The sequence below is a fragment of the Crocodylus siamensis genome, chromosome 2 (assembly GCF_052110815.1).
Source record: "Crocodylus siamensis isolate JL-2025a chromosome 2, ASM5211081v1, whole genome shotgun sequence".
NCBI classification, from domain to species: Eukaryota; Metazoa; Chordata; order Crocodylia; family Crocodylidae; genus Crocodylus; species Crocodylus siamensis.
Genome location: NC_143396.1, coordinates 155,534,390 through 155,557,194, shown reverse-complemented (window position 1 = coordinate 155,557,194; position 22,805 = coordinate 155,534,390). Strand labels below are relative to the sequence as shown.

At 44.8% G+C, this 22,805-nt stretch overlaps 1 protein-coding gene across 2 annotated transcripts in view; it reads right to left on the bottom strand.

Moving 5' to 3' along the window:
* The window catches only part of DAPP1 (dual adaptor of phosphotyrosine and 3-phosphoinositides 1), a 46,997-nt gene extending 24,419 nt beyond the window's left edge, over positions 1–22,578 (bottom strand). The window contains exon 1 of one of the 2 annotated variants that reach the window (XM_090031860.1): positions 22,318–22,578. In XM_090031860.1, coding sequence (XP_089887986.1) covers positions 22,318–22,418 — 101 coding nt within the window. In that variant the 5' untranslated portion in view covers positions 22,419–22,578. The remainder of the gene's footprint in view (positions 1–22,317) is intronic. The other variant, XM_090031861.1, reaches the window with a different exon arrangement.
* Positions 22,579–22,805: the final 227 nt, after the last annotated feature.

Here is a 22,805-nt window from a genome sequence, read left to right as displayed (position 1 = left end):
TGTTTTTTTACAGGTGAATGTATACAGAGATGTGGATAAATAAATTAGCTCTTGCTACTGTGAAGGGGTCAGCCCTCGCTCCATCATCGTGCCTCGGGAGGACCTCCTATTCTAGGGCCCCAGGGTTCTGCTATAGATGTGGGGAGCCAGGGCATGTGGCTCAGGAGTGCACCCAGCCTGAGAATCCTGAATTGGTATTTGAAAGGTTAAAAGGGTGGTAGGCGGTGGGAAATGGGGAAGGGGCAGAGCAATGGAGTCAGCTCTGCTCCAGACCCAGACAGACTCCTGCACATTACCCTCAGTAAATTCACTGCCAAAGGGGCTAGTGGGACCCCATGCAGAGGTCCCTGTGACGGTGAATGGTCGCCCGTGCTGGGCCATTCTAGACAGTGGGTCCCAGGTTACCATCCTGTTTGAATCCTTCTATGAGAAACATCTGAGACACTTGCCTTTGCTTCCCCTTATGGGGCTGGGACTTTGTGGCTTAAGCCAAGAACAGTATCCCTACAGGGGTTATGTGAACATGAGACAAAATGCCTGCTGAAATAGCTAGGGTGGAGGAAGAAGTGTCAACCATCGCTCGAGTATGCTCTGATCTGGGGTGGATGAAAGGGGCCCACTCTCATTGGGACCAATCCAGCCTTTTCCAGGTTCTCGCTTGCTACTGTAAACAACAGGCTGGCCCAGGTTACCAACAATGGTTGACGATGCATGCCTTGTGCTCAGAGGCGTATGACCGATGGGAGCATACAGAGCTGTGGGGTCACCCTGAGGTTGTGGGGACCCTGCAGTTCCCTGGAGCAAAGCCCCAGTGAGTCCCTGCCCAGGGCCAATGGGCTTTGCCTACTGTATGTAATTGGATTGAGAGGGATGAAAAGAATAAGCTGCTGGTGGTGGAGATCCCCACTGCGAGAGAGAGACCCAGTGCACTGAGGGTCCCTGATGGCGTGATCAAGACAAAAGGGCTCAACCAAGACCCAGTTACAGTGATAGTGGTTAACCCAACCTTGAAAGATATTGTGGTCCACCTGGGACAGAAGGTGGCCTTGATAAAGGAAGCTGAAGTGGTGAGCCCTGAGCAGGAGGGAAACCCCCCCCCCTCCAATTGACTCTTCAAGGTTCTTTTTCAGGAACACCCCAGTGCCCAAAGCCTGTAAAACTTGGCTCAGGGACAAATTCAGGGCTCAAGCCCGTGTTTTCTCCCCACATGACTGGGATGTAAGGGAGGCTAAGGGGGTAGAGCATCACATTTGTCTGAGGAACCCACAACCCTTTTGTGAAAGGTCTTGGCACATTTCCTTCACTGAGATGGGGGAAGTAAGATGTCATCTACAGGAGCTCATGGACCACCACATCATCACGGAATCTAAGAGCCCTTATGCCTCTCCCATTGTGATTGTGCGGAAGAAGAATGGCTAACTCTGTATGTGTATTGATTACCAGACTTTGAACACCCGGACCGTCACTGATCAATACACTGTCCCATGGGTGCAGGAGGCTTTGGACTGTTTAATAGGAAGCAAATGGTTTTTGGTACTAGACCTCTGCAGCGGCTACTACCAGATACCTCTTCAGGAAGAAGACAAAGAGAAGACTGCTTTTATTTGTCCCTTGGGATTCTATCAGTTTGAGCGAATGCCCCAAGGGATATCTGGGGCTCCCACCACCTTCCAGTGACAAATGGAGAAGGTGGTTGGGGATATGCATATGACCCAAGTACTGATTTATTTAGATGACATTATTGTTTTTGGAAAGACCCTGGAGGAACACAAAGAGCGGCTACTCCAGATACTCAATCGGCTGGAGATTGCTGGACTTAAGTTGGCCGTTGATAAATGTAAGTTCTGCCAGGCCTCTGTGAAGTACGTCGGACATATTGTATCACAGGAAGGGGTCAGTACCGATCCAGAGAAAGTAAGTGCTGTGACCACCTGGCCTCGACCCAAGAACTTTAGGGAATTGAAAAGGTTCGTGGGATTTGCGGGTTTCTATCAGCGATTCGCTAAAGACTACGCTACAATAACTGGACCTTTAAATGCCCTGACTCGCGGACACCAGGTGGGAAGGCCACCCCACAAGAAGGGGCAAGACAATGTCTTAAATGGGCTCACTGCAACACGAAGTCCCACAGAGCCTTTTGGTCCTCGGTGGGACTCATGGTGTGAAGATGCCGTACAAGAGGTGATCCGGCGCTTGACTCAGCCACTTGTGCTGGCATATGTTGGCCCCAACTGCCCTTTTATTTTGCACATGGATGCCTGTCAGGACTGGGGGCTGTACTTTACCAGGAACATAATTGACAATGGTGACCAGTGGCTTTTGCCAGGAAGGGATAGTCACCCAGTAAGACGCGCTACCAGGTACATAAGCTTGAATTCCTGGCCCTCAAGTGGGCCATCACTGAGAAATTCCTATATGGAATATAAGGAACCACCTTCCAGGTGCGGACAGACTATAGTCCCCTTACCTATGTGCTCACCAGCACTAAGTTGGATGCGACCAGCCAACGTTGGATCGCGGCATTAGCCAACTACACCTTCAGCCTGCACTATCAAGCGGGACAAAAGAACGTGGATGCTGATGCCCTGTCTCGACAACTCCCCAGCAACCCCAGGAGTGTTTGGAGCCCTGAGACCGTGAAGATCATTTGCGACCTGCAGCTACAAGACTCTGTGGGGATGAGGGAAAGTACTGTTTGCATGGCTAAGTTGTTGGGGTTGCCCCCTGAGGGGATCCCACAGGCCTGGGTTCAGTACACCATGCTGACGCCCTCCTCACTGCCCCAGGTCACAGACACAGAATGGCGGACAGCACAAGAACAGGACCTGGATGTGCAAGAGGTGCTGCGTGCCCAGAGATCAGGGAATACTCACTCCGCAACCCTTAGTAATGCTACCCCAGCAGCCCACCTCCTGTTGAGGGAGTGGGAAAGGCTTCACTTGTTTGATGGAGTGCTACATTGGGAGGTGCAAGACCCAGAAGTATGGAAATATTGGCAGCTGGTCCTCTTTTGGAAATATAAGGCCCTTGCATTACAGGCCTTACATGATGACTTTGGGCACATGGGGGTGGAGTGCACCCTGGCGCTAGCCCGTGAGCGGTTCTTTTGGCCCAAAATGGGTGAAGACATAAGGACTAAATGCTCAAACTGTGATAAATGTGTGTGGAGGAAGACCCTGCCCATTCAAACTGCTTATCTATACATCATCTAGAGTTCAAAACCCATGGAGCTCACGTGCATGGATTTCCTAGCCATAGAAGGGGAGGGGCACTGAAAAGGGAATGTGCTGGTTGTGACAGACCACTTCACCCAATATGCCCAGGCCTTCCCTACATAAGATCAAGCAGAAAGAACAGTTGCCAAAGTACTGTGGGAAAAGTACTTCTCCGCCTTTGGGCTGCTCGCAAGAATCCATTCCAATCAAGGGCAAGATTTTGAGCACCGGTTGTTGCATGAAGTACTGACAGTGGCTGGCATAAAGAAATCGAAGACTACACCCTACCATCTCCAAGGGGATCCCCAACCTGAGTGCTTCACTCGCACTCTCTTGAACATGCTGGGTACCCTCCGGAACAGAACAGAAGGCCGCATGGAGCCAGCATATAGCATACCTGGTGTATACCTACAACTCCACTAGGAATGATGCAATGGGAGTCAGTCCATATTTACTCATGTTCAGGAGGGAGCCCTGGTTACCCATAGATTTGTGCTTTGGGGTAGAAAGAGTCTATCAACAACATTTGACTCATGGTCAATATGTACAACAGCTTCGGGACCATCTGCGTCATGCGTACTGACTGGCAGCCGAAACTGCTAGAAGAAACCAGCAATGCCATAAGCGGTTTTATGATGCTCGAGTTTGTAAGCAAAGGTTACAAGAAGGAGACCGGGTGCTGCTACGAAACCCGGGGCTAACTGGGAGACACGAAATCACTAATCAGTGGTAGGCTGAACCCAATACAGTGGTGCAACAACTGAGTATATGAGATCTCCCCTGAGTCTGGACCGGGCCAAAGTCACGTGGTCAACCAGAACCTCCTGCTGCCTATTGGCAAATTGATGGGGCCCCCTCAGTCCAAGATAGAGCCACAAGAAGAGAGGCCTAGGTCTCCTTGTAGAAGGATGCCTCACGCCACCCAGCCGGCAGTTGTACCTGCAGCTCCCTCAGAGGACTCGGACTCTGACTGGTGGTACCCTACTGACTTTCACCCAAGCTTAGGACCTGCCACTCCTCAGGGCAAAGGGGAGGCGGGGACTGCTGCTTGTGGGGCCCCGCCTGGTGAGACCGAAGGAGAAAACATCCCCATTTCTTTACCTGCCAGTGGGGCAGACTCTTCAAGTGAGAGGAAACCTGAGTTGCAGGGGCCCTCGTGGAGTCCTGCCCCAGACCACACCCCACGGCCAAGGCGGGAGCTTTGGCCAGTCAGCTGCTTCACCTACCATGCCCTGGAGGTACCAGAGGAGGTCTTGGTCACTGCCCCTTGGGTCCAGTAGTCCCCCAGGCTGAGGCCTGTGCTTCACCGGGGACAGCAAAGAGTTCCGTGGGGGAGGATGTGACAGGCTGGCTGGCAGTGACCTAGCCCAGGTGTTTTGAAAAGGCAAAAGATGATTGGAGGACTTGGGAATCCCTTTCCGCAGCAATCGGGCCCCAGAGACTCACCCTCCGTGTCCCCTGATTGGCTCCTTGGGTCACCTGGAGGGGGATAAAATGGGCAGTGCGGGTGACTCAGGAGAGACCAGTGAGGGACTACAAGGAAGGAGCTTCAAAGAGCTGGCAAGAGCTGGGCCAGCAGGGCAGGAACAGGTTGTCCCAGAAGTACCTGAAGGAGTGGGACCTGCAGGCAGCAGCTGGACTCTCAGCAGCGTGGCATGCTGCTGGCAGGAGAGGCTCCCCACTGGGCTCCAGGATCCCCTATGAGAGGCTGTGGCCAGCAGGAGAGGTTCCCCCAGTTCCAGGAAGGATATGAGCAGTGACCTGAGAGGTTCCCAGCTCTCATTCCAGCTCCTCCAATAAGAGGTCAGGCAGCTTGACATGAAGCTGGGGCTCCTGGAAGGTCAAGACCCCTTGCAGCTTGGCATAGCACTAGCACTGGTGGTAGTGTGGTAGAGTTTCTGCCTGCTATGTAGGAGATCTGAATTCAAGTCCCAGTGGGGGTGACTTGGGGTGAGTGACGTAGCAGAGAGAAATCCTTGTTGCTGTGGAAAGGGGTCATTGTGTTTTCCCTCTTCCAGGCACCTAGGCCCTATATTCCTTGTTGTTTGACATTTTGTATTTTGTGCCTTTTATATTTCACCAACCCATATTGTCTGTTCTGCTGTTTGTGTTTTATATTTTGTTAACCCTGTCTTTTGTCAATGATTGTAAGTGTCTAACCTTTGTTGAATCCTGCCCACTCAGGGCATTGTAGTGTCCCCTATACCCCCTGGTTTATGCCTGTTATGTTCCCAGTACTGTTCTCTCATTAAAAGGTATATGGTTAAGGCCCCATTGGTGGTCTGGCTTTGCTCTATAGGGGGAGGAGAGTCCCTACAACTCCCATAGCACTTGTGCACCTGCTTTGATCCCTTCAATTGGAGAGAGAGTACCTCTTGGAGTACCACCCGGGTTACACTACCCAAACTACTCTGTCACACTTAGCTTCACAGATTCATAGACTATAAGGGGCTGGAAGGGACCTTGCAAGATCATGAGGTCCAGCCCCCCTGCACTAAGCAGGAAAGACAACTGGGGTCAGGTGACCCCAGCAAGGTGACTGTCCAAGTCTCCTCTTGAGGATTTCCAGGGTGGGTGACTGCATCAGCTCTGGAGGGACCCTATTCCACAGTCTGCACACCCTAGCTGTGAAGAAGCTTTTCCTGGTGTTAAGTTTGAAATGGTCTTCCAGGTGTTTGTGGCCATTACTTGACGTTTTCCCCAAAGGTGCCTTGGTGAGCAGTTGTCTGCCAAGCCCATGATGTATTCCCCTGATGTAGTGGTAAGCTGGTACTAAGTCCCATCTCAGCCTTCTCTTTTTAAGGCTGAAGAGACCCAAGCCCCTCAGCCTTTCCTCATATGGCTTGCCTTGCAAGTCTCTGATCATACGAGTGGCTCTTCTTTGGACTCTCTCAAGTTTTTCCACATCCTTGTTGAAATGCAGCACCCAGAACTGGATGCAGTACTCCAGCTGTGGTCTCACCAATGCTGAGTGAAGTGGAAGAATCGCTTCCTTGGTTTTTCTTGAGATGCATTTGTTGATGCATGCCAGTGTGTTGTCTGCCCTGCTGACTACAGCATCCCACTGACAGCTCATGTTCATACTATGGTCTATTATTGTCCCTAGGTCCCTTTCAGTCCTGGTGCTAGTCAGTTTGGCACCACCAAGTCTATAAATATGTTGGAGATTGTTCAACCCCAGATGGAGCGCTTTACACTTCTCAATGTTGAACTTCATCTGGTTCTGATCCACCCAATTTGCCAGCCTATCCAGGTCCACCTGTATCTGTAGCCTATTTCTGAGTGTGACCACGCTCCTCTATAACTTGGTGTTGTCCACAAACTTGGCCAGTGAGCTTTTCATCCCTACATCCAAATAATTGATAAAGATGTTGAAAAGCACTGGACGAAGCCTGGACCCCTGAGGGACACCACCGACCACTTCTTGCCAAGACAACACAGATCCATTCATGAGAACTCTCTGGGTCCTTCCCTACAGCCAGCTTCCTACCCACCTAACTGTGGGTAGGAAGAAAACAGGCTTAAGAGAACAGGCTCCTTCTCCGTGCTCAGAGATAATTAGATAAACTTAAAATGTATTATATTGACACAACCAGAGGCATTAACTAATATTTTCAGCACCCTTGGAAACAGAGGCGAAGCTGGCATGTGAGATAGTGGCACAGAGGGGCTCTAGGCTCCAGCAGCTATAGTCTTGTCAGCATAGAGCACCAGGAGTAGCCAGGACCCACTAGCCAGGGAGTATAGACAGAGGGACTGAAGGGTACTGCCAAAAGCCATGCCAAGCAATGATATAAAACACCAAATTCAGCAGTAGGATTAACTCCTTGGCTGCAGGCTCCCTCTCCTCCCATCCCCCTTTTTGCTCCAGGGTCTCAAACCCTACTGCCTCCTGGTTCCTGGCCACTTCTGCTTCTTACATGCTGCTGGAAGCCATAGCTGCCAAAGGCTTGAGTCCCCCAACTCTGTTTTAGTGCCCCTACTTAGTCAGCACCAGGTCTGTCTCCTTTGCCCACCACCAGTTATACTACTGGACTCGCCCCTGAAGTGATCACTCCAAAGATATCACTTCAAGGGCTTGTCTTTTGCCTATAGCTTATACTTGGAAAACAACATTTTTAAGGCTCACCAGTAAATCAAGTATCTGCATGAATAAAACACAAAGAAGGCTTATAATTAGCCAGTTTTATGTACAAATAGATTATATGATCTTTTAGACTTAGTAACTGAGCTCAAAAATGTATGCAAAAGGACTACATTTGTCTCTTAAAGGATGCTGGATCTCCCTTTCCTCCAATCAGAAGTGTGGCTGTTCAAAAGGTCAGAATTATTCTCAGTACAAACTAGCTATAAAACGTATCTGGCAATAAAGTTCTATTTACCGCTGTTAGTCCTGGTCATCAGTTTGCATGGATAGCTTATGTGTGACCCTAGCCACAGGGCAGCCCATTGTAAAAGGGTTGTAAAAGGTATTTGACCTACTATAATGTTATTTGAACAATGAATAGAAAAATTTTGATATTAAATGAATAGTTAAAACATTACTTTTTAAAAACTCATCCTTTATATTATATTGTTAATATACTTATATTATCAGGAGCCTTAATTATATACCGTTGTGCTGGACACTGTACAAAGTCAAGAACGACTGTCATCTCCGCACAATTTTTGTCACAAGTTAAAGCTCATTAAATCATCCTGTATCAATCCAGAGAGCCATCAAACTACCATTATTGCTTAAAAACACAAATAATGACCAGCTTGACTCATGCACCTCTAACAAAACTTCCCAGTGACTGGCTGGCATACTTCCAGATAGATTACTGTAAGATTGAATCTTACCTGGAAAACACTATAAAATGCTCAAATTTAGCAATAACTTTTAAATCAATGCCTTAATTTTGAAAGTTAAAAGACAGCATAAAATAAAGTCATGATTATCTAATAATATACTCATTATAACCCTGTCTACCAACAAGAGTACATTTCTTTAATTATGTATTGAAGCAAAGCTGTTTGGCTTTGATTGTAGTATATCATGCTAGAAGATCTGGATCAATAGATCTTTACGCTGGGCAGTATTCAACTTTAACTTAATTTCAGTTTTCACTCTAAGTAATGCCTGAGAGAGATGACTGACTTCAAGCCAAGTTGTCAAACTTAAGAAGGGCCCCAGGATGGATATGGATATGCAGGGCCAGCAGCGGCGGCAGTGGGTCCAGTGGCAACAGGTCTGTGTTTACGCAGTGGCTTGGATCTGGGGTTAGGCAGTGGGTCCATAGCCAGTGGCAGGAGTTAGGTCATAGCAGGGCAAATGAGGGCTGTATTTTCACAGCCCTTGCTTGCCTTCCCTGCCACTAAAAGCTATGTCCATCAGGGCCTAGGGACCCTACATTCTATGGCAGGCCATAGGTCATTAGCCCCACCCCAATTTCCTTTAGCCCACTGGACTACCAATGAGCTGGATGGTACAGTTCTGTAGGCTGGATCTGGTCTGTAGGCCAATTATCTGACACCCCTGATTTTGAGAATCCCATCCACTTTAGTGACTTTTTAAATACAGGAAAGATTGGGGAAAGCCTTGGAAGGAAACAATGTGTATGTGAAAACAGTGCATCTTTGCCCATTGATTATTTAAAATAAGTATTGTTAATGATGTCAGGAAGATATTAATAGTGCTTCTAGGGTGCAGACAGAAGGTATGTTTTTTGTATGATTGGCCCCTGAAAGCACTGTACAGCTGTGCCATGACACACATGCACAGCTTCTAAGTGTTTTTAAAGTGGCTGATCATGCAACAAATTAACCCTCATCAAATGAGGGATCAGATGAAGGGGCTCCAATTTAAAGCACTCCTGCACTTCCTGCTGACAGCCCTGGAGCTGGGAGCAGGGGCAGGGCTGGAGGTGAAAGGCAGCTCCTCAGCTACAGGCAGGCACGATTCTACCCCCAACCCAACAAGTGAATGTCTGTTGGGTCAGGGGGGCACTCTAACTCATGGTGCTTTATGTAAAGCACCATGGGTTAGAGTGGGGGCCTTCATGTCTGTCAGCACCCGTAGTTTTATATACAAGTAAAATGAAAAGACTATAGTTATTTTTAAAATATCTCTTTCTTTGATTCCATCGTTAAATCGCCTACAAAGGATTCTAGTTCTTCACTTTCTCTGACTACTTTTACTTTCATGTTACATAATATGTGTCTCAGTTTGTGTCGTAGGGTATTTTATCTTGCATTATATATCCTCCCAAGATTCTTCCAGGGGATTCATGTTCCCCCAAGCATTACCACTGCTTTACTCAGACTGAATAGGAAAAAAAGAAGGAAGGGACCTTCAGAGGCAACTAAGTCAATCCTCCACCCCAACGCAGGGTCAGCTATAACTAAACTGTTCCTAACAGATGTTTCTTTAATCTGCTCTTAATGAGCAAAATCTAAAGAGATGTTTTGGGTGTGTGTATTAAGGCTGAATTCATCATTAATCTGAATTCATCATTCACTATGGATTTGGTCTGTCCAAAAAAACCAAACAAACTAGCTAACTTCATTAAGTTTGAACCCATTAAACCCATTTGTTCCCCCCACCCCCAAAAGAAAAACTTTGCTTTAGCCAATGACAACATTGGATTCCTTTCCTTAAAGCTATATTTTTCTTATTGCTTCTTCTATTACAACTTAATAGGGTTGCATGTACAAACGGTGACATTTTGCTTGCAAAGGTAATTAGTTAACTCCACAGTAAACATCTCACATAAATACACCCCCAGTAAATGCACCATTTTTCTCTAAACTTTTGGAGGAAGTTTATGGACATCTCTGGGAGAAAAAAAAATGATTTATTGAAGAGCGTTCTGTGTATGGGAGCTTGGCTGGGCTCCTGATCTGGGGTCTTTGAGAAGAATGAAAGGGAACAAAGACTCCTTTCAATGCAAACCCAGCTGGCCAGTGATGAGGGAGCCAAGTAAATTCTAGGACCTTTGAAAAATAATCAACCTCCCCCTTAGGTAAGAACATTGCACCCTTTAGCCATTGGCAACCTTAGGATGGACAAACTTAGGTTAATCCTTTTCTCAGCACTCAGTATATAATTTATTGGCCAGTAAATAGAAACTCATCTGTTTTTATTGTGAGGATAAAATATAGTAAAATACCTGTATGGAACATGGAAGAGACTTTACTTCCAACATGCTTCAATTGTTTGAAACAATATTGATTACAGCAAAGGTTATGTCTGGAAATCAGATAGGGCCCTTCTTGCAAAAATATTCTCACTGTCCCATGTTTTTGTCCTTTTCAAAAGATATGATCTAAGCAATTATACTGTATGGAGAGAAAATAGTTGCAAACCAGAACATCCACATATTTTCCTATCCTAAAAAGTTAGGCAGCATTAGGTTTCTTAGACATTCATATGGTAGTATCATAATTCATCTGAGTAACTTCTCATTATCATAGAATCATAGAAAATTAGGGTTGGAAGGGACCTCAGGAGGTCTCCTAATTCAACCCTCTGCCCAAAGGAGGACCATCCCCAACTATATCACCCGGTCAAGGCTTTGTCTACCCAGATCTTAAAAACCTCTTTGTGTAGCCTGTTCCAGCACTTTACTGTCCTCTTAGTGAGAAAGATATTAAGAAAAATCTAACGTAAACTCCCCTTGCTGCAACTTGAGACCATTGCTCTTTGTTCTATTATCTGCCACCACTGAGAACAGTTAACACCTTCCTCTTTGTAATCACCCTTTAGGTAGTTGAAGGCTGTTATTAAATCCACTTTCAATCTTCTCTTCACCGGATTCAGTAAGTCCCATTCTCTGGTCTCTTCTCATAAGTCATGTTCCCCAGACACCATTTTCATTGCCCTCTGCTGGATTCTCTCCAATCTGTCCACATCCTTTCTGTAGTGAGGGGCCTAAAACTGGACATGGTACTTCAGATTTGGCCTTACCAGTGCCAAATAGAGAGGAATAATCATTTCCCTGGATCTGCTGGCAACGCTTCTACTAATGCAGCCTAGTATGCTGCTAGCCTTCTTTGCAATGAGGGCACCCTGTTGGCTCATATTTAGCTTATTGTCCACTGTAACCCCCAGGTCCTTTTTTACAGAGCTGCTACTTAGCCAGTCAGTACCCAGCCTGTACTAGTGCATGGGATTGTTCTGTCCTAAATTCAGAACTTTGCACTTGTTCTTATCAAACTTCATAAGATTTATTTTGGTTCAATCCTCCAATTTGTCTAGGTCTTCCTGAATCTGAGCCCTAACCTCCAGTATATCTACTACTCCCTGCAGGTTGGTGTCATCTGCAAATTTGCTGAGGGTGTACTCCAGCCCAACTTCCAGATTGTTGAAGTAGATATTGAACAAAACTGGCCTTAGGACTGGCCCCTGGGGCACTCCACTTGATTGATACCGGCTGCTAACTAAACATAGAGCCATTGACTACTATCCTCTGAGCCTGATGGTCCAGCCAGTATTCTGTCTACCTTACAGTGCATTCATTCAAACTGTACTTCCTTAGCTGCTTGTAAGAATGTTGTGGTGACCCACATCAAAAGCCTTGCTAAAATCAAGACATATCGCATCCACTGATCTCTTCACATCCATGGAGCCAGTTGTCTCATCATAGAAAGCAACCAGGTTGGTCAGGCATGACTTGCCCTTCGTGAACTCATGCTGACTTCTTTTCCTTCACGTGCTTAGAAATGGATTCCTTAAGGACATGCTCCACAGTTTTTCCAGGGACTGGGATGAGGATGATCAGTCGGTAGTCCCCTGGATCCTCCTTCTTCCCTTCCTTAAAGATGGGCACTGTATTTTCCCTTTTCCCATAGTTCAGGACCTCTTCCGACTGCCATGGGTTTTCAAAGATAATGGCCAACAGTTCTGCAATCACGTTGGCCAAGTCCCTCAGCCCCTTCACATGTCCAGCTCCATGGACTTGTACATGTTCTGCTTTTCTAAATTGTCTCTAATCTGTTTTTTTTGCTACTGTCAGTTGCTCCCCTCCTTCCCAAACTGTGCTTCCAGGTGCAGTATTCTGGAAGCTGGCCTTGTCTGTGAAAACTGAGGTAAAAAAGACTTTGACAACTTCAGCCTTTTCTGCATCCTCTGTTATTAGGTTGCCCCCCACATTCAGTAAGGAACCCACACTTTCCCTGATCTTCCTCCTGTTGCTGACATACTTGTCAAAACCTTTCTTGTTACTCTTCATGTCCCTTGCTAACTGCAACTCCAGCTGTGGTTTGGCCTTCCTGATTTCAGCTCTTCATGGCCAAGCAATACTTTTATACTCCTCCCTAGGTGTTTGTCCAAGTTTCCCCTTCTTGTAAGCTTCCTTTTTGTGTTTTAGCTCATTGAAGAGTTCACTGCTCAGCCACACTGGTCTTCTGTCATATTTGCTAGTCTTCTGCCATATTTGCTAGTCTTCCTGCTTATCAGATGTTTAAAGCAGGCAGTGGCCATACTTTTAGGTAGGGGGTTTTCAGTGGGGATAAAACCATGATACAATAGACCCCCGTTTTATGCATATTCAACTTGCCTGAGTCTTGCATTTACACGAATTAATATTAACACCCAAGCAAAAAAATACACCTCGAGACGTGCTTCATTCGCGTATATACACATACGTATGTGAATGCCTTACGAGATGTGCAGACTGAGTCAAATGGAGTTAGGTGCAGCTTGGGTTCCCAAGCAGGATTCTGGAGGTTCGCTCAGTCTCAGTGTTGCCATTGTGGTAGCAGCATATGTTTACAATATGTTTTTATAACAATACATAAAGTATTGGTTGAAAAAGGTTTTATTTTGGTACCTTTGGTGTCATAAATGTGAGGTCTAAGGAATGCACTTTTCTATTATTTCCTATGGGAAAATTCACCTCGAGTCACGTGAATTCAACATATGCAAGGATTCTCAGGAATGCAATATATGCGTAAGTCAGGGTTCGACTGTATCTGGAATTCAATGCCAGAGCCTCTACTGCCTGAGCTGAAAGAATGAACTTTATTAACTAAGATTAGCAGACCTCTGTATGTGACCTCACCATCTCCAGTGGGGAACTACCTCACAATAAGTGTGTGTGAGCTGGACATGACTCCCATGAGGACTTTTTTTTTCTCATTAGGTGAGAGATCCCAGCTTTATGCTCTAAAACGGAGTATGAATGAAACTTAAGTGTGGCATGTCCTCCTTCCTTCTCTCACCTACTCTAGTGCTGGGCCAAGATCTCTCTAATCCATGATCCAGAATTCTCTCTTCCATCCCTGACCTAGAATACCTGATCCACTTAAGTGAATGAGAAAGATTGTCACTGTAGCAGATTGTATTGGCCCAATCAATTACTTTACCATGAAAAGTAATTGCAATGTGGCATCACTGGGTACTGTATTTATTATCTCTGTGATTTCTGGATCAAATGCACTGAATAATCAGTTAAAATCAGATTTTTTTACTTGCCAAACCTCAAAACTACAACTAGCACCTGAAAGCCAAATTGTGTTCTTTCAGCCTCATATATTAATAAAAATAAGGATTCCTTAAGCAGAATAGTTATGAACTCTGTGGATGGCATTTCAAGGGAATCTACCTTATTCTCCCTTACCTGCATGGACACTCCAGAGATAAAAATAAAAAAAAATGTTAGCAAGTAAGCATGAAATGAATGCCCAAAAAGAATTTATCATTTGAATAAGAAAGTGCTTACAACAGACATTTTTTCAGAGCAAAACCACACTTTAAGGGCAGCTCCTCCTCCATCTCCCTGTCCTGCTACCAAGAAGTAAAAAAAGGTAAGAAAAAAAATAACTGAAGTGAATTTATCTCACCTTAAAGTCCTATGCTCATGTTCTTTAGCTGTATTCTTTCTTTACTTCAGTTTATTTATACCCTGTCCTCTTCCAGCTTTCACTTCTATTTTCTCAATTCCTCCTTCTCTTTATATCTTATTCCATTCTCTTTACTTGTAATTTAGACCTCATCTGTTTATGAACTAGTAATCTGCTGTTGTCTAGGCACATGCATACATGAGGGTTAAAGAGGGCACATTGGCCATTTTATCCAGTTTTAATCACCCTAATGTCTGAATAAATTCCAAGATATCATCACAGCACAAAGTTCTGACCATGTTCTAGTGTCCTTCCCTGTTCTTCTAAAATATTTAGCAACTTTATTGTTCAGCCCAACAAAATACTATTGAGGCGGGGAAGGAAAATGAGAGGTATTTTGAAAATCTATTACAAGAGAGAAATACTTGGTATGTATGGAAAACACTTCAAACAGTTTCATACACTTCAGTTTCATTCATACAGAAAAACAGAAAATGAGCTAGTGGCACCTTTCTACATGCTTCTTGGAAATGAATTACAGAACTAACCTGTTGCTGTTCTGGGGACAAGCTAATCCACATTCTGATCTCTTGCCCAAAACACGAATTCAAGAAAATGGAGTTTCCCTGAGCTTACAGTCCCCCTGACTGGATATAGGAGTTTCTTTGCAACACAAATATTAACAGAAACAACAGTACGCACCTTGGGGAAAATGTTGGATGCCAGCTGCAATCAAGAACAATATTTTAAAAATGCCTTATTTCCTTTAAATTTGTAAGTCTTGCAAACTACTTTTTGCATAAATGTCTGTGTATGTCTTGGTGAATTTCAATTCTTAGCTTTCATTTTTCCCATAATTTCAGAGAATATTTTTAACTGATGATTCAGTTTCTCTCAAGTTATTTGAGATGCCCAAGGTTTTTCCCTTGTTGAAGGAAAACTTTCAGGCAGACCCCAAATGTCTGAATGTAAAGTTCCTGAAATTATTTCATTATATAATTTTAAGAGAAAACCATCTGTCTCCTAGTTTTGTATATCCTACATCATGTTGAATGAAAGGTGAATGATTTACCTGGCATATGGGACTAAAAAGAGGGTTTTTACATATAGCTCTTTCAAAGTTTTGGTAAAACAGGGTTCACTAGCAAGAAGTACTAAAGTTTTTGCACTAACTTTTATTCACTAGGGCATTTCTCTGGGCAATTCCATTGTTCTCAGTGTAATTAAAGCTCCATGTTACTAAGGTAAGCAAGCCCTGTATACCTAGGAAAGGATTCTCCCATAGTAATAGGGTGCATGGGTTTTAGGTATTTAGTGGACACTGATGCCCACTTTTGTTGCCCTTACATGCTTTCTGAAGCTTTCCTTCCTACTACTGTCAAATATATCAAAATATTTTTATTTTTTACTCTTCAGCTTTGAAATTGTTTTCCATTCCTGTTATCTACTTCTTCAAACCTTACCCATCACTTTTATTTCTTGGCAGGAAAGCAGAAGATGTTTCTGTTTCAGTTTCTCCACTGGCACATACATCTGCTTTTTTTTCTGGTGACAGAGATTGTCTTCTGGTCAGTGAATTTTATTTTAACAGCAATGCACAGCAAAATGTGAGAAGATGTGCCATGCTGACTTGCCTCCTCATACATTTACCCACCCAGAAATGTGTGCCAATAACTCAGACTGATTTGAGGATCTTAGAGTTCATGCAACTTATATTTAATTGAGTACATTTTGCTCTAGAATAATTATCTGGAATTTTTTGCAGTGGTTCTTTCCACTATGAAAACTGGTTCCTACTCAAGAGCTGAAACAAAATCATGGCAGAGAGGTTAGAAACACCCATTCTTATCTATTCCAATGACAGTAACTGGTCAGAGAGAGAATGTTACCCCAACAGATTACTTTACTCTGAAAAATAAATGCAATGTGGCATCACTGAGTACTGTATTTATTATCTCCATGATTGCCAGATCAAATACAAATATTTAATCAGTTAAAACCAAATTTTCTCCTCAGACGTTAGTCTGAAGTCAGACAGAAAGTAGGGTAAGTTAGGACCTTAGGGTCCTACATGTTCATTAATGTGCTTTTGCTAATGTGCATTACATTTAGTATCTCTATTGTGAGAAAATCTCAATAGAAAAAGATGCATTAGTCTATTTTAAAGCCCATTAGCTAAAGCGCATGAGGTGCTTGTACATGTGCTGTGGGGCTGCTCCAACATGCCGTCATTACAATGCTTCGGAGCAGACTCGATTAATCAAGTCTGCTGGAGCGTGGTAATTACTGTGCTCCAGCCAGCTTCCGCATCTTGTGTATTAGTGTCTCTGTGCTTCAAAATGTCAGCAGGGGCTTTTGAACTAAAGTTTGTTGAACAAGCTTTAATTCAGGCATGTCCCACCACCATTTTGAAGCACAGGGACACTAAAACACAAGAGACTGAGGCACTTTAATTAGCGTGGCTCTTGGAGGTGGTGTAATTAAAGTGTTCCCCCCACTACCACCCCTGAAGCAAGTGTAAGAGTGTCCATGGTTTTTCTGTGATGCTTTAATGTGCATTAAACTAGGCTAATGTGGATTAAAGCGCATGTGTAGATGCACTCTTGGGCTAGTGACAGACATTCAAAAAGCCTGAGCCTGAATTGATTCAATCTTTGCAGGTTAGTCTAACCTGGCTAGGCTGAACCAGTTTGTAACTGGACAGGCATTCTCTCTGGACTGAGGAAGTTCAGGTATATGCCTGCAGTGGTTCAAGTTAGAAGCCCAGGCTCAGGTGGCTCAGGTTAAAGCAGCCCTCCCTTCTCTTCTATAGTGCTGAGCTGGCAGGGGGATGGCCAGACCCCAGCAGGATGCTCTGATTAGGGAGGCTGCCTGCACCATCCCAGGCTTTTCCTCACTGGCTGCTCAAGGGGCAAGAGTGTTGCCAGACCCCAGGCCTCTACTAGCACTCTGAGGAAAGTGGAAGGTGCAGTGTATACTTCCACTGAAGATACAGAGCTTTTCAATCTCCCTCCTTCCTTCTTTCTACTCTCTACAGCAAACTGACTGGGGAGCAAGCCAGCAGGTGGCTAATAACAGTGTTTATCACTTCATCAACAAAACAATAGCTGCAAAAGGCCCTAAGTGGTCACTGTTCTCTCTACCTGTCCCAGTGAAATTGGAGACACTCACAAACAGGGTCTGTGAGGCTGGGGTCCGTGCTGTAGGAGATAGGAGGGAGGAAGGGTGGGGGTCCCTGCTTCTCCAGCAAGCAGCGAGGGAGAGGGGGTGTAGAGCAGAGGGAAGCCATGCAGACTCAGATGTACCAGCAGTCTCTGCCAAGCCCCAGCCAAGGAGCAGAGGGGAGGGGCTCGCCCAGCTGTAGAGCACAGACCCCCACCACCCTAGGGAGCATGCCAGGATGCTATGGGAGTCAGGTTTATCTTAAACCAGCAAGGGACCTGGGACAAAAATTGCATAAACTGGTTTGAGTCAAATCAATTAAGTCTGATACCACATTCAACCAGGTTTATCTCAAACCAGTTTCAGCCGTTTTCAAACTGGTTTATGTGCACTGAACGTCTGTTCTGTTCCAGGTTTAAACCAGTTTCTGATCACTTAAGCTGGTTTGTCTTTTGTCCCTAGCCTTAAAGACTAACTTCTTCAGAGAGACATAAACTTTTGCTGGCAATAGCCTACTTTGCCTATGAAAGCATTATGCATTGCTGAACGAGTTAGTCTCTAAGGTGCTCCCTGCCCTCCCTTCTTCCAGTAACTAGTCATTATTTCTTTATAACATCTCCTCTTTCTTTCAAAAACTTGTGTTCTTACCTCTCCACTCCTTCCCCCCCACCATGTCCCCTTACATTTTCAGAGGGGCAAAGAGATTTAGGAGTGGGGAATGTGATATATATTACTGGACTAAGTACATGGTTGGGAGAGATTTTATACAAGCTTTGAAGCATCCGCACAACCCCCAAGATTAAAAGACCTCCAGCAAAACAAACAACAAACAGAGCTAACACCCTCAATACACAGAACATAAAAAATAAGCCAACACAGGCCATTAAATAAGCAAACAGAGTTATTAACTACTCAGGCCCCCTAAAATCCTATCACTAGGTACAGAATTTGGGGAGAATAGGAAGAAGTTAAATTGTGTTAAAAATGGCCACCTAATCTAACTTGGGGTGATTATAGAAGTGACATTTTTTGTGTGATCGGGCCCCTGAAAGCTTTCTGCAGCTGTGACTTAACACACGTGCATGGCTGCAGAGTGTTTCTTAAATGGCCGAACACATGAAAAATTAACCCTGAGCAAATGAAGTATTAAATTAATGTGCTCTAAAGCAGGCCACCTTAGGGAAATTGTGTTTCCTCCAGGGTTAATTTTTCACTCAGGGGCAGGGCTGGGCTAATGCTCATGGCAGCATGGAGCTTCTGGCTGCTTTTGAATGACCAGAGCTGGGGGGAGGGAGAGGGTGAGAGGGGTAGAGAGGAGCCCCCTTGCCTTGTGGGCCTCCCCCTCCCCCAGGTACCCCAGCTGGGGTATTGGGGAGAGCTGGGCACAGGCCTTTTTCACAAACTAACATGGGATCAGGGCCTTAGCAAAAAACCAAAATAAAACAGGTAGTTAGAAATAATGGTTCCCACAAGAGCTGCAACTCAGTCTCTTTGTAAATAGCTAAGGCACAAGTTGTATGTCATGACAGCAATATTATAGATTGAAAAAGAGAAATACAATAGCGGTGCAGTGGGAACCGTTACTCAGTGCTTTCATTTCACTTTTGCTATGTGCAGGCTGCCTGAGCCAAGCACTTTTAGATGTGGGAACGCAGCATCAGCTAGGAGGATACTTTAACTCCTCTGAGGATGTATCCAACCCGCTGCCCTGCTCTCTGCCACCACAGCTTCCGGCAGCCACTGCAAGCGAGCACATGCAGCCAGATGCTTCCAGCAGTGCCACTCAGCGGCTGTGCCTCCGGAGCATGAAGCATACCCTAGGAAGACACAGGCTGCTGAATGGACTGTAGCAGCTGGCAGTGTCTACACGTGCCAGGCAGCAGCCAAAGTCCCATTGCACTCACCACAGGTGGAATGACTACTGTGTCAGCAGGAAGGAGGGTTTGGTTCCCTCTAAGGAGCAGCGGCCCACATAAGGCCTATGTGGTCTGTATTCTAAAGATTTGCTCCCATCATCTGTTAAACTGGGCACAAAAGAATGACAGAGCCAATCTGCACCTATACTTTAAGCAATGCACTTCCATCTTTTTCATACTGGTTGTAGCTCTTCTAATCCTTGCCCATTTCCTTTCAATATAAAGAGGACAGCATAGCCTTTCTGTTTGGGGGACTTCATTGGTCTCTGCCTCCTTGTTCTCCCCCTTTGACTTTGTCTGACCCCTTCACTGCAGATGTCATGCCTCTTTTTTTATTTAGCCAGTTCCCATTTGTGCTCCCACTTCTATATTCACATCTTGACCAGACCAATCTTTCTGATAGCAAATAGATGCAAGCAAAAGCATTTTTGCTTTCTAGGCCATAATGACAGCATTACAGAAAGGTCTTGCAAAATGCTGTCAGCCATTTGACAGCAACGAGCACAAGGAACTGACCTTAGTGATGGCTCTACTTAGTATCTGTAGAATTGCAGCTTTAATTAAAAAAAAAAAAAAACCCTCCAAAGCTTTTTAAAAATGACTAATGGTTTTGAGTGACTCATTCTTGAATACCCAATTGAGATGCATTAAAAAGATTCCACCATTCAAAAGTTCTGCGTAACAAATTAGGTGTGTTTGACATCCTGACCGGGTTCGCAGACAATGATCCTGTCAGAAAATGTTTACTGTATTTTACTGAACTCTTTCAGACTGAAACTCAGTATTTCAGTCCCACCCTTTGTCCCTTTGCTTTCTGCAGACAATCGTTTTTTTTTCCCTGCGTGTTTAATCGCAGTAGATTCTTGCCTGCAGAAGTGCACGTCTCTGAATCAGTCAGTCGCCAAGGTGTCATCTTGCTCTACTTTCTGCCTGGCTTCAAAATAACGCAGCTAACTACCTCTGTTTCAAATGATTCATTAATTCAAGCAGGTAGTAAGGAGACAGGAAGAGTTTCGGGGTGTGTGTTTGGGAGAGAGAGAAAAAGAAAGCACCTAGGATATGGGATGAACAGTTTGTGGGCGGGACCTCTGGGAGCAGCAAAACCAGAGGAAAAATCTAGGACTGATTTTAGCATTTCAATTTGCCTTTTTTGTCAGATAAAACCCAACCCAAGGCAGGTGGGAAAAGTGCTGTCCTGGTTTGGCTACTGATACTGGGAAGCATTTCCATCGTTTTTTCTCTACTGCTGCTTCTGTTTTCACCTTAGGGAACCTCTCTGGAGTTGCAGCCATGCCAGTAAAAACAACACACCTTGTCTTTGGGATTGTCCTGAAGGAAAATGTTTAAACTGTGAGGAGACTGTACTGAGAATAAGTGTGATGCTTATAATTTTATGGCGGCACTCCCCCCCGCCCTCATTTAAGTGTCTTGACCTTGGAAAATGTGTATTCTCATCCATAACTTTATGTCAGTCTTGCAATGGGACAGATGCACTCAGACGCTGGTGAGGGCTGAGGCAGAAGAATCTAAATAGGCAACTCTTTAGCACTGCAAGTGCATGCATTTATATGGTATATGTGTCTGTGTAATATAGTAGTTCATGCCTAGAACAGGTATGCTTGATACAAGTTCATAATGTTATTTAACTATGTTCCCTTGGCTGCAGCTCTCTAATACATTGTAGGATGAGACCTGAAAGAGAAAATGTATTGTGGTAACAACATTTTTTTAGGGAGGTGCAATATCAGGGATTGTAGCTTTGCAACATTAGTATAATACACAATGTTGGGTGTAGTATGTCATCACAATAAAACATTACGTAACTGGGTGTGAACAGATATCACCCATAAAAAAGGTCAAGAAAAGCATACTATCCTAATATCTAGTATTGTGAAGCTAATTTTACTGGGAAGAAAAAATTACAAATAATGCTACTGATGAAATTGCCAGAAGCGGTAGCTGATGTCAATGGGGGAGGCAGGTGGCCATTATTTTTGTTGTTTTCTGAAACTTCACCAGTGGCTTGGCAACAGTACAAGATGCTTATCAAGTTAGCCCATGCTCTGGAGGATTTGTAATACCATAAAGGCTAAAGTCTAGCACAGTTCAAGCTTCATACAAAATGTGTGTGGATGTGTGTGTGTGCGTGCGTGCGTGCAGGAGAGAGAGAGACCGAGAAGGCCAAATCATGTATTTAGATGTTAACAAAGCATCCCACACACACACTTTGAAGTTACTGGGGGGCTCGCAGAAGTAATGTTGGTCCTATAATTTACCAGCTACATGTTAGTACTACACTATTTCTTTTTACTGCTCAACCAAAGGATACACATTTCAGGTAGTCCTTGTCTCCCAATTCATAAGGGTTATATGAGAGAAGACACCAAACAGTATCTGCATACATACAATACAACACAACTAGTCGGGCAAATAATCTTCCAAAAACCCTCATACTGATTTCTCTTCCCCTTCACCTCAGAGAAGTAGCTTATTTTTAATTCTGTTTTAAATATAAAAGTCACATCTCTGTTCAAATGTTCTCAAAAAACCACTGTCCCTGACAATACTCAGCAGAAGAAAAGTGAAATCCAAATGACTGCTGAAGGGGCACTTGTTAATTTATAAATAAGATTTAGTACAGACGTCTGGACCTCTGTTGCCTTTTACACTTTGGGAGAACCTAACGTATCACCCTCTTTCATTCTGAAACATACATCGGCAGTGAAACACGTCCATCTGTACATACACCAACTCACGGATCCACACAACTGGACTGAGAGAAGCAAACAAAGGCTCAGCACTAATGGAAACAACTTCCCCAAGGAATAAAAAAGAAACCCCTGCCAGCTACACAACTACTTTCTTGCCTTGGAGGTCTCCATCCTTTCCTGTGGCAAACAAATCCCCTTCTCCTGCCAGGCTAGCAGCAGATCAGCTTTTACTTCAGCCTATATAGGGGAAGCAATGGCATTCATTCTGCTGTTCAGTCTCCATGCAATATAGTGCCCTCCCCAATTTCTCTGGCCTCGAACTGAGAAGAAAATGAGACAAAAGCAATGTCAAACAAAACAAAACTCTCAAGAGCGACCTCCAGTCCGTTACCAAATGTGCCAGAAACGCCTTTTGTGGGATAGGGTCTCAAATACTCAGTTCACTCAAAGCTGCATCCATGGAAAGCACAAAGCAGTTTTTCCCCTTACTCTAGGTTCTGGAGCTCCTCTTCTACTTCCTCTGGCGCCACAGGGTAGGCTTCTGGGCATCGACTCATCTTCCCTCCTTCTCCAAGCTCCACTCTGCCCATCCGCACCACCCACTGCTCCCCACACTGGGTGCCACTTCAAGTGGAGAAGGAAGACGGGCCTTTCTGTCCCGTCTCTCCCACTCCTCTGTTAGCAGCAGGGAAAGTCCACCAGCAAAGCAACCTGTTGCAGCACGTCAAATGCAATGAGGAAGTGAGAGCAAGTCCCTCCCTGCACCAAATCACTCAGCCTTTAAAGCGCAGGCAGACAAGAAGGGCTGGCCCCTGGGTGGGTGTGTGCACGTGTGCGAGTGTGCATGTCCGTGTGTGTGTCACCATGCTGTGATTTATTCACAGGGGAGAGGTCTGTGATTTCCCTTCCCCAAACAATCTTTTCTCTCATTTTTCACATTTAGTAGCTCCCCATTCAGGTCAGGGATGTATTAATTA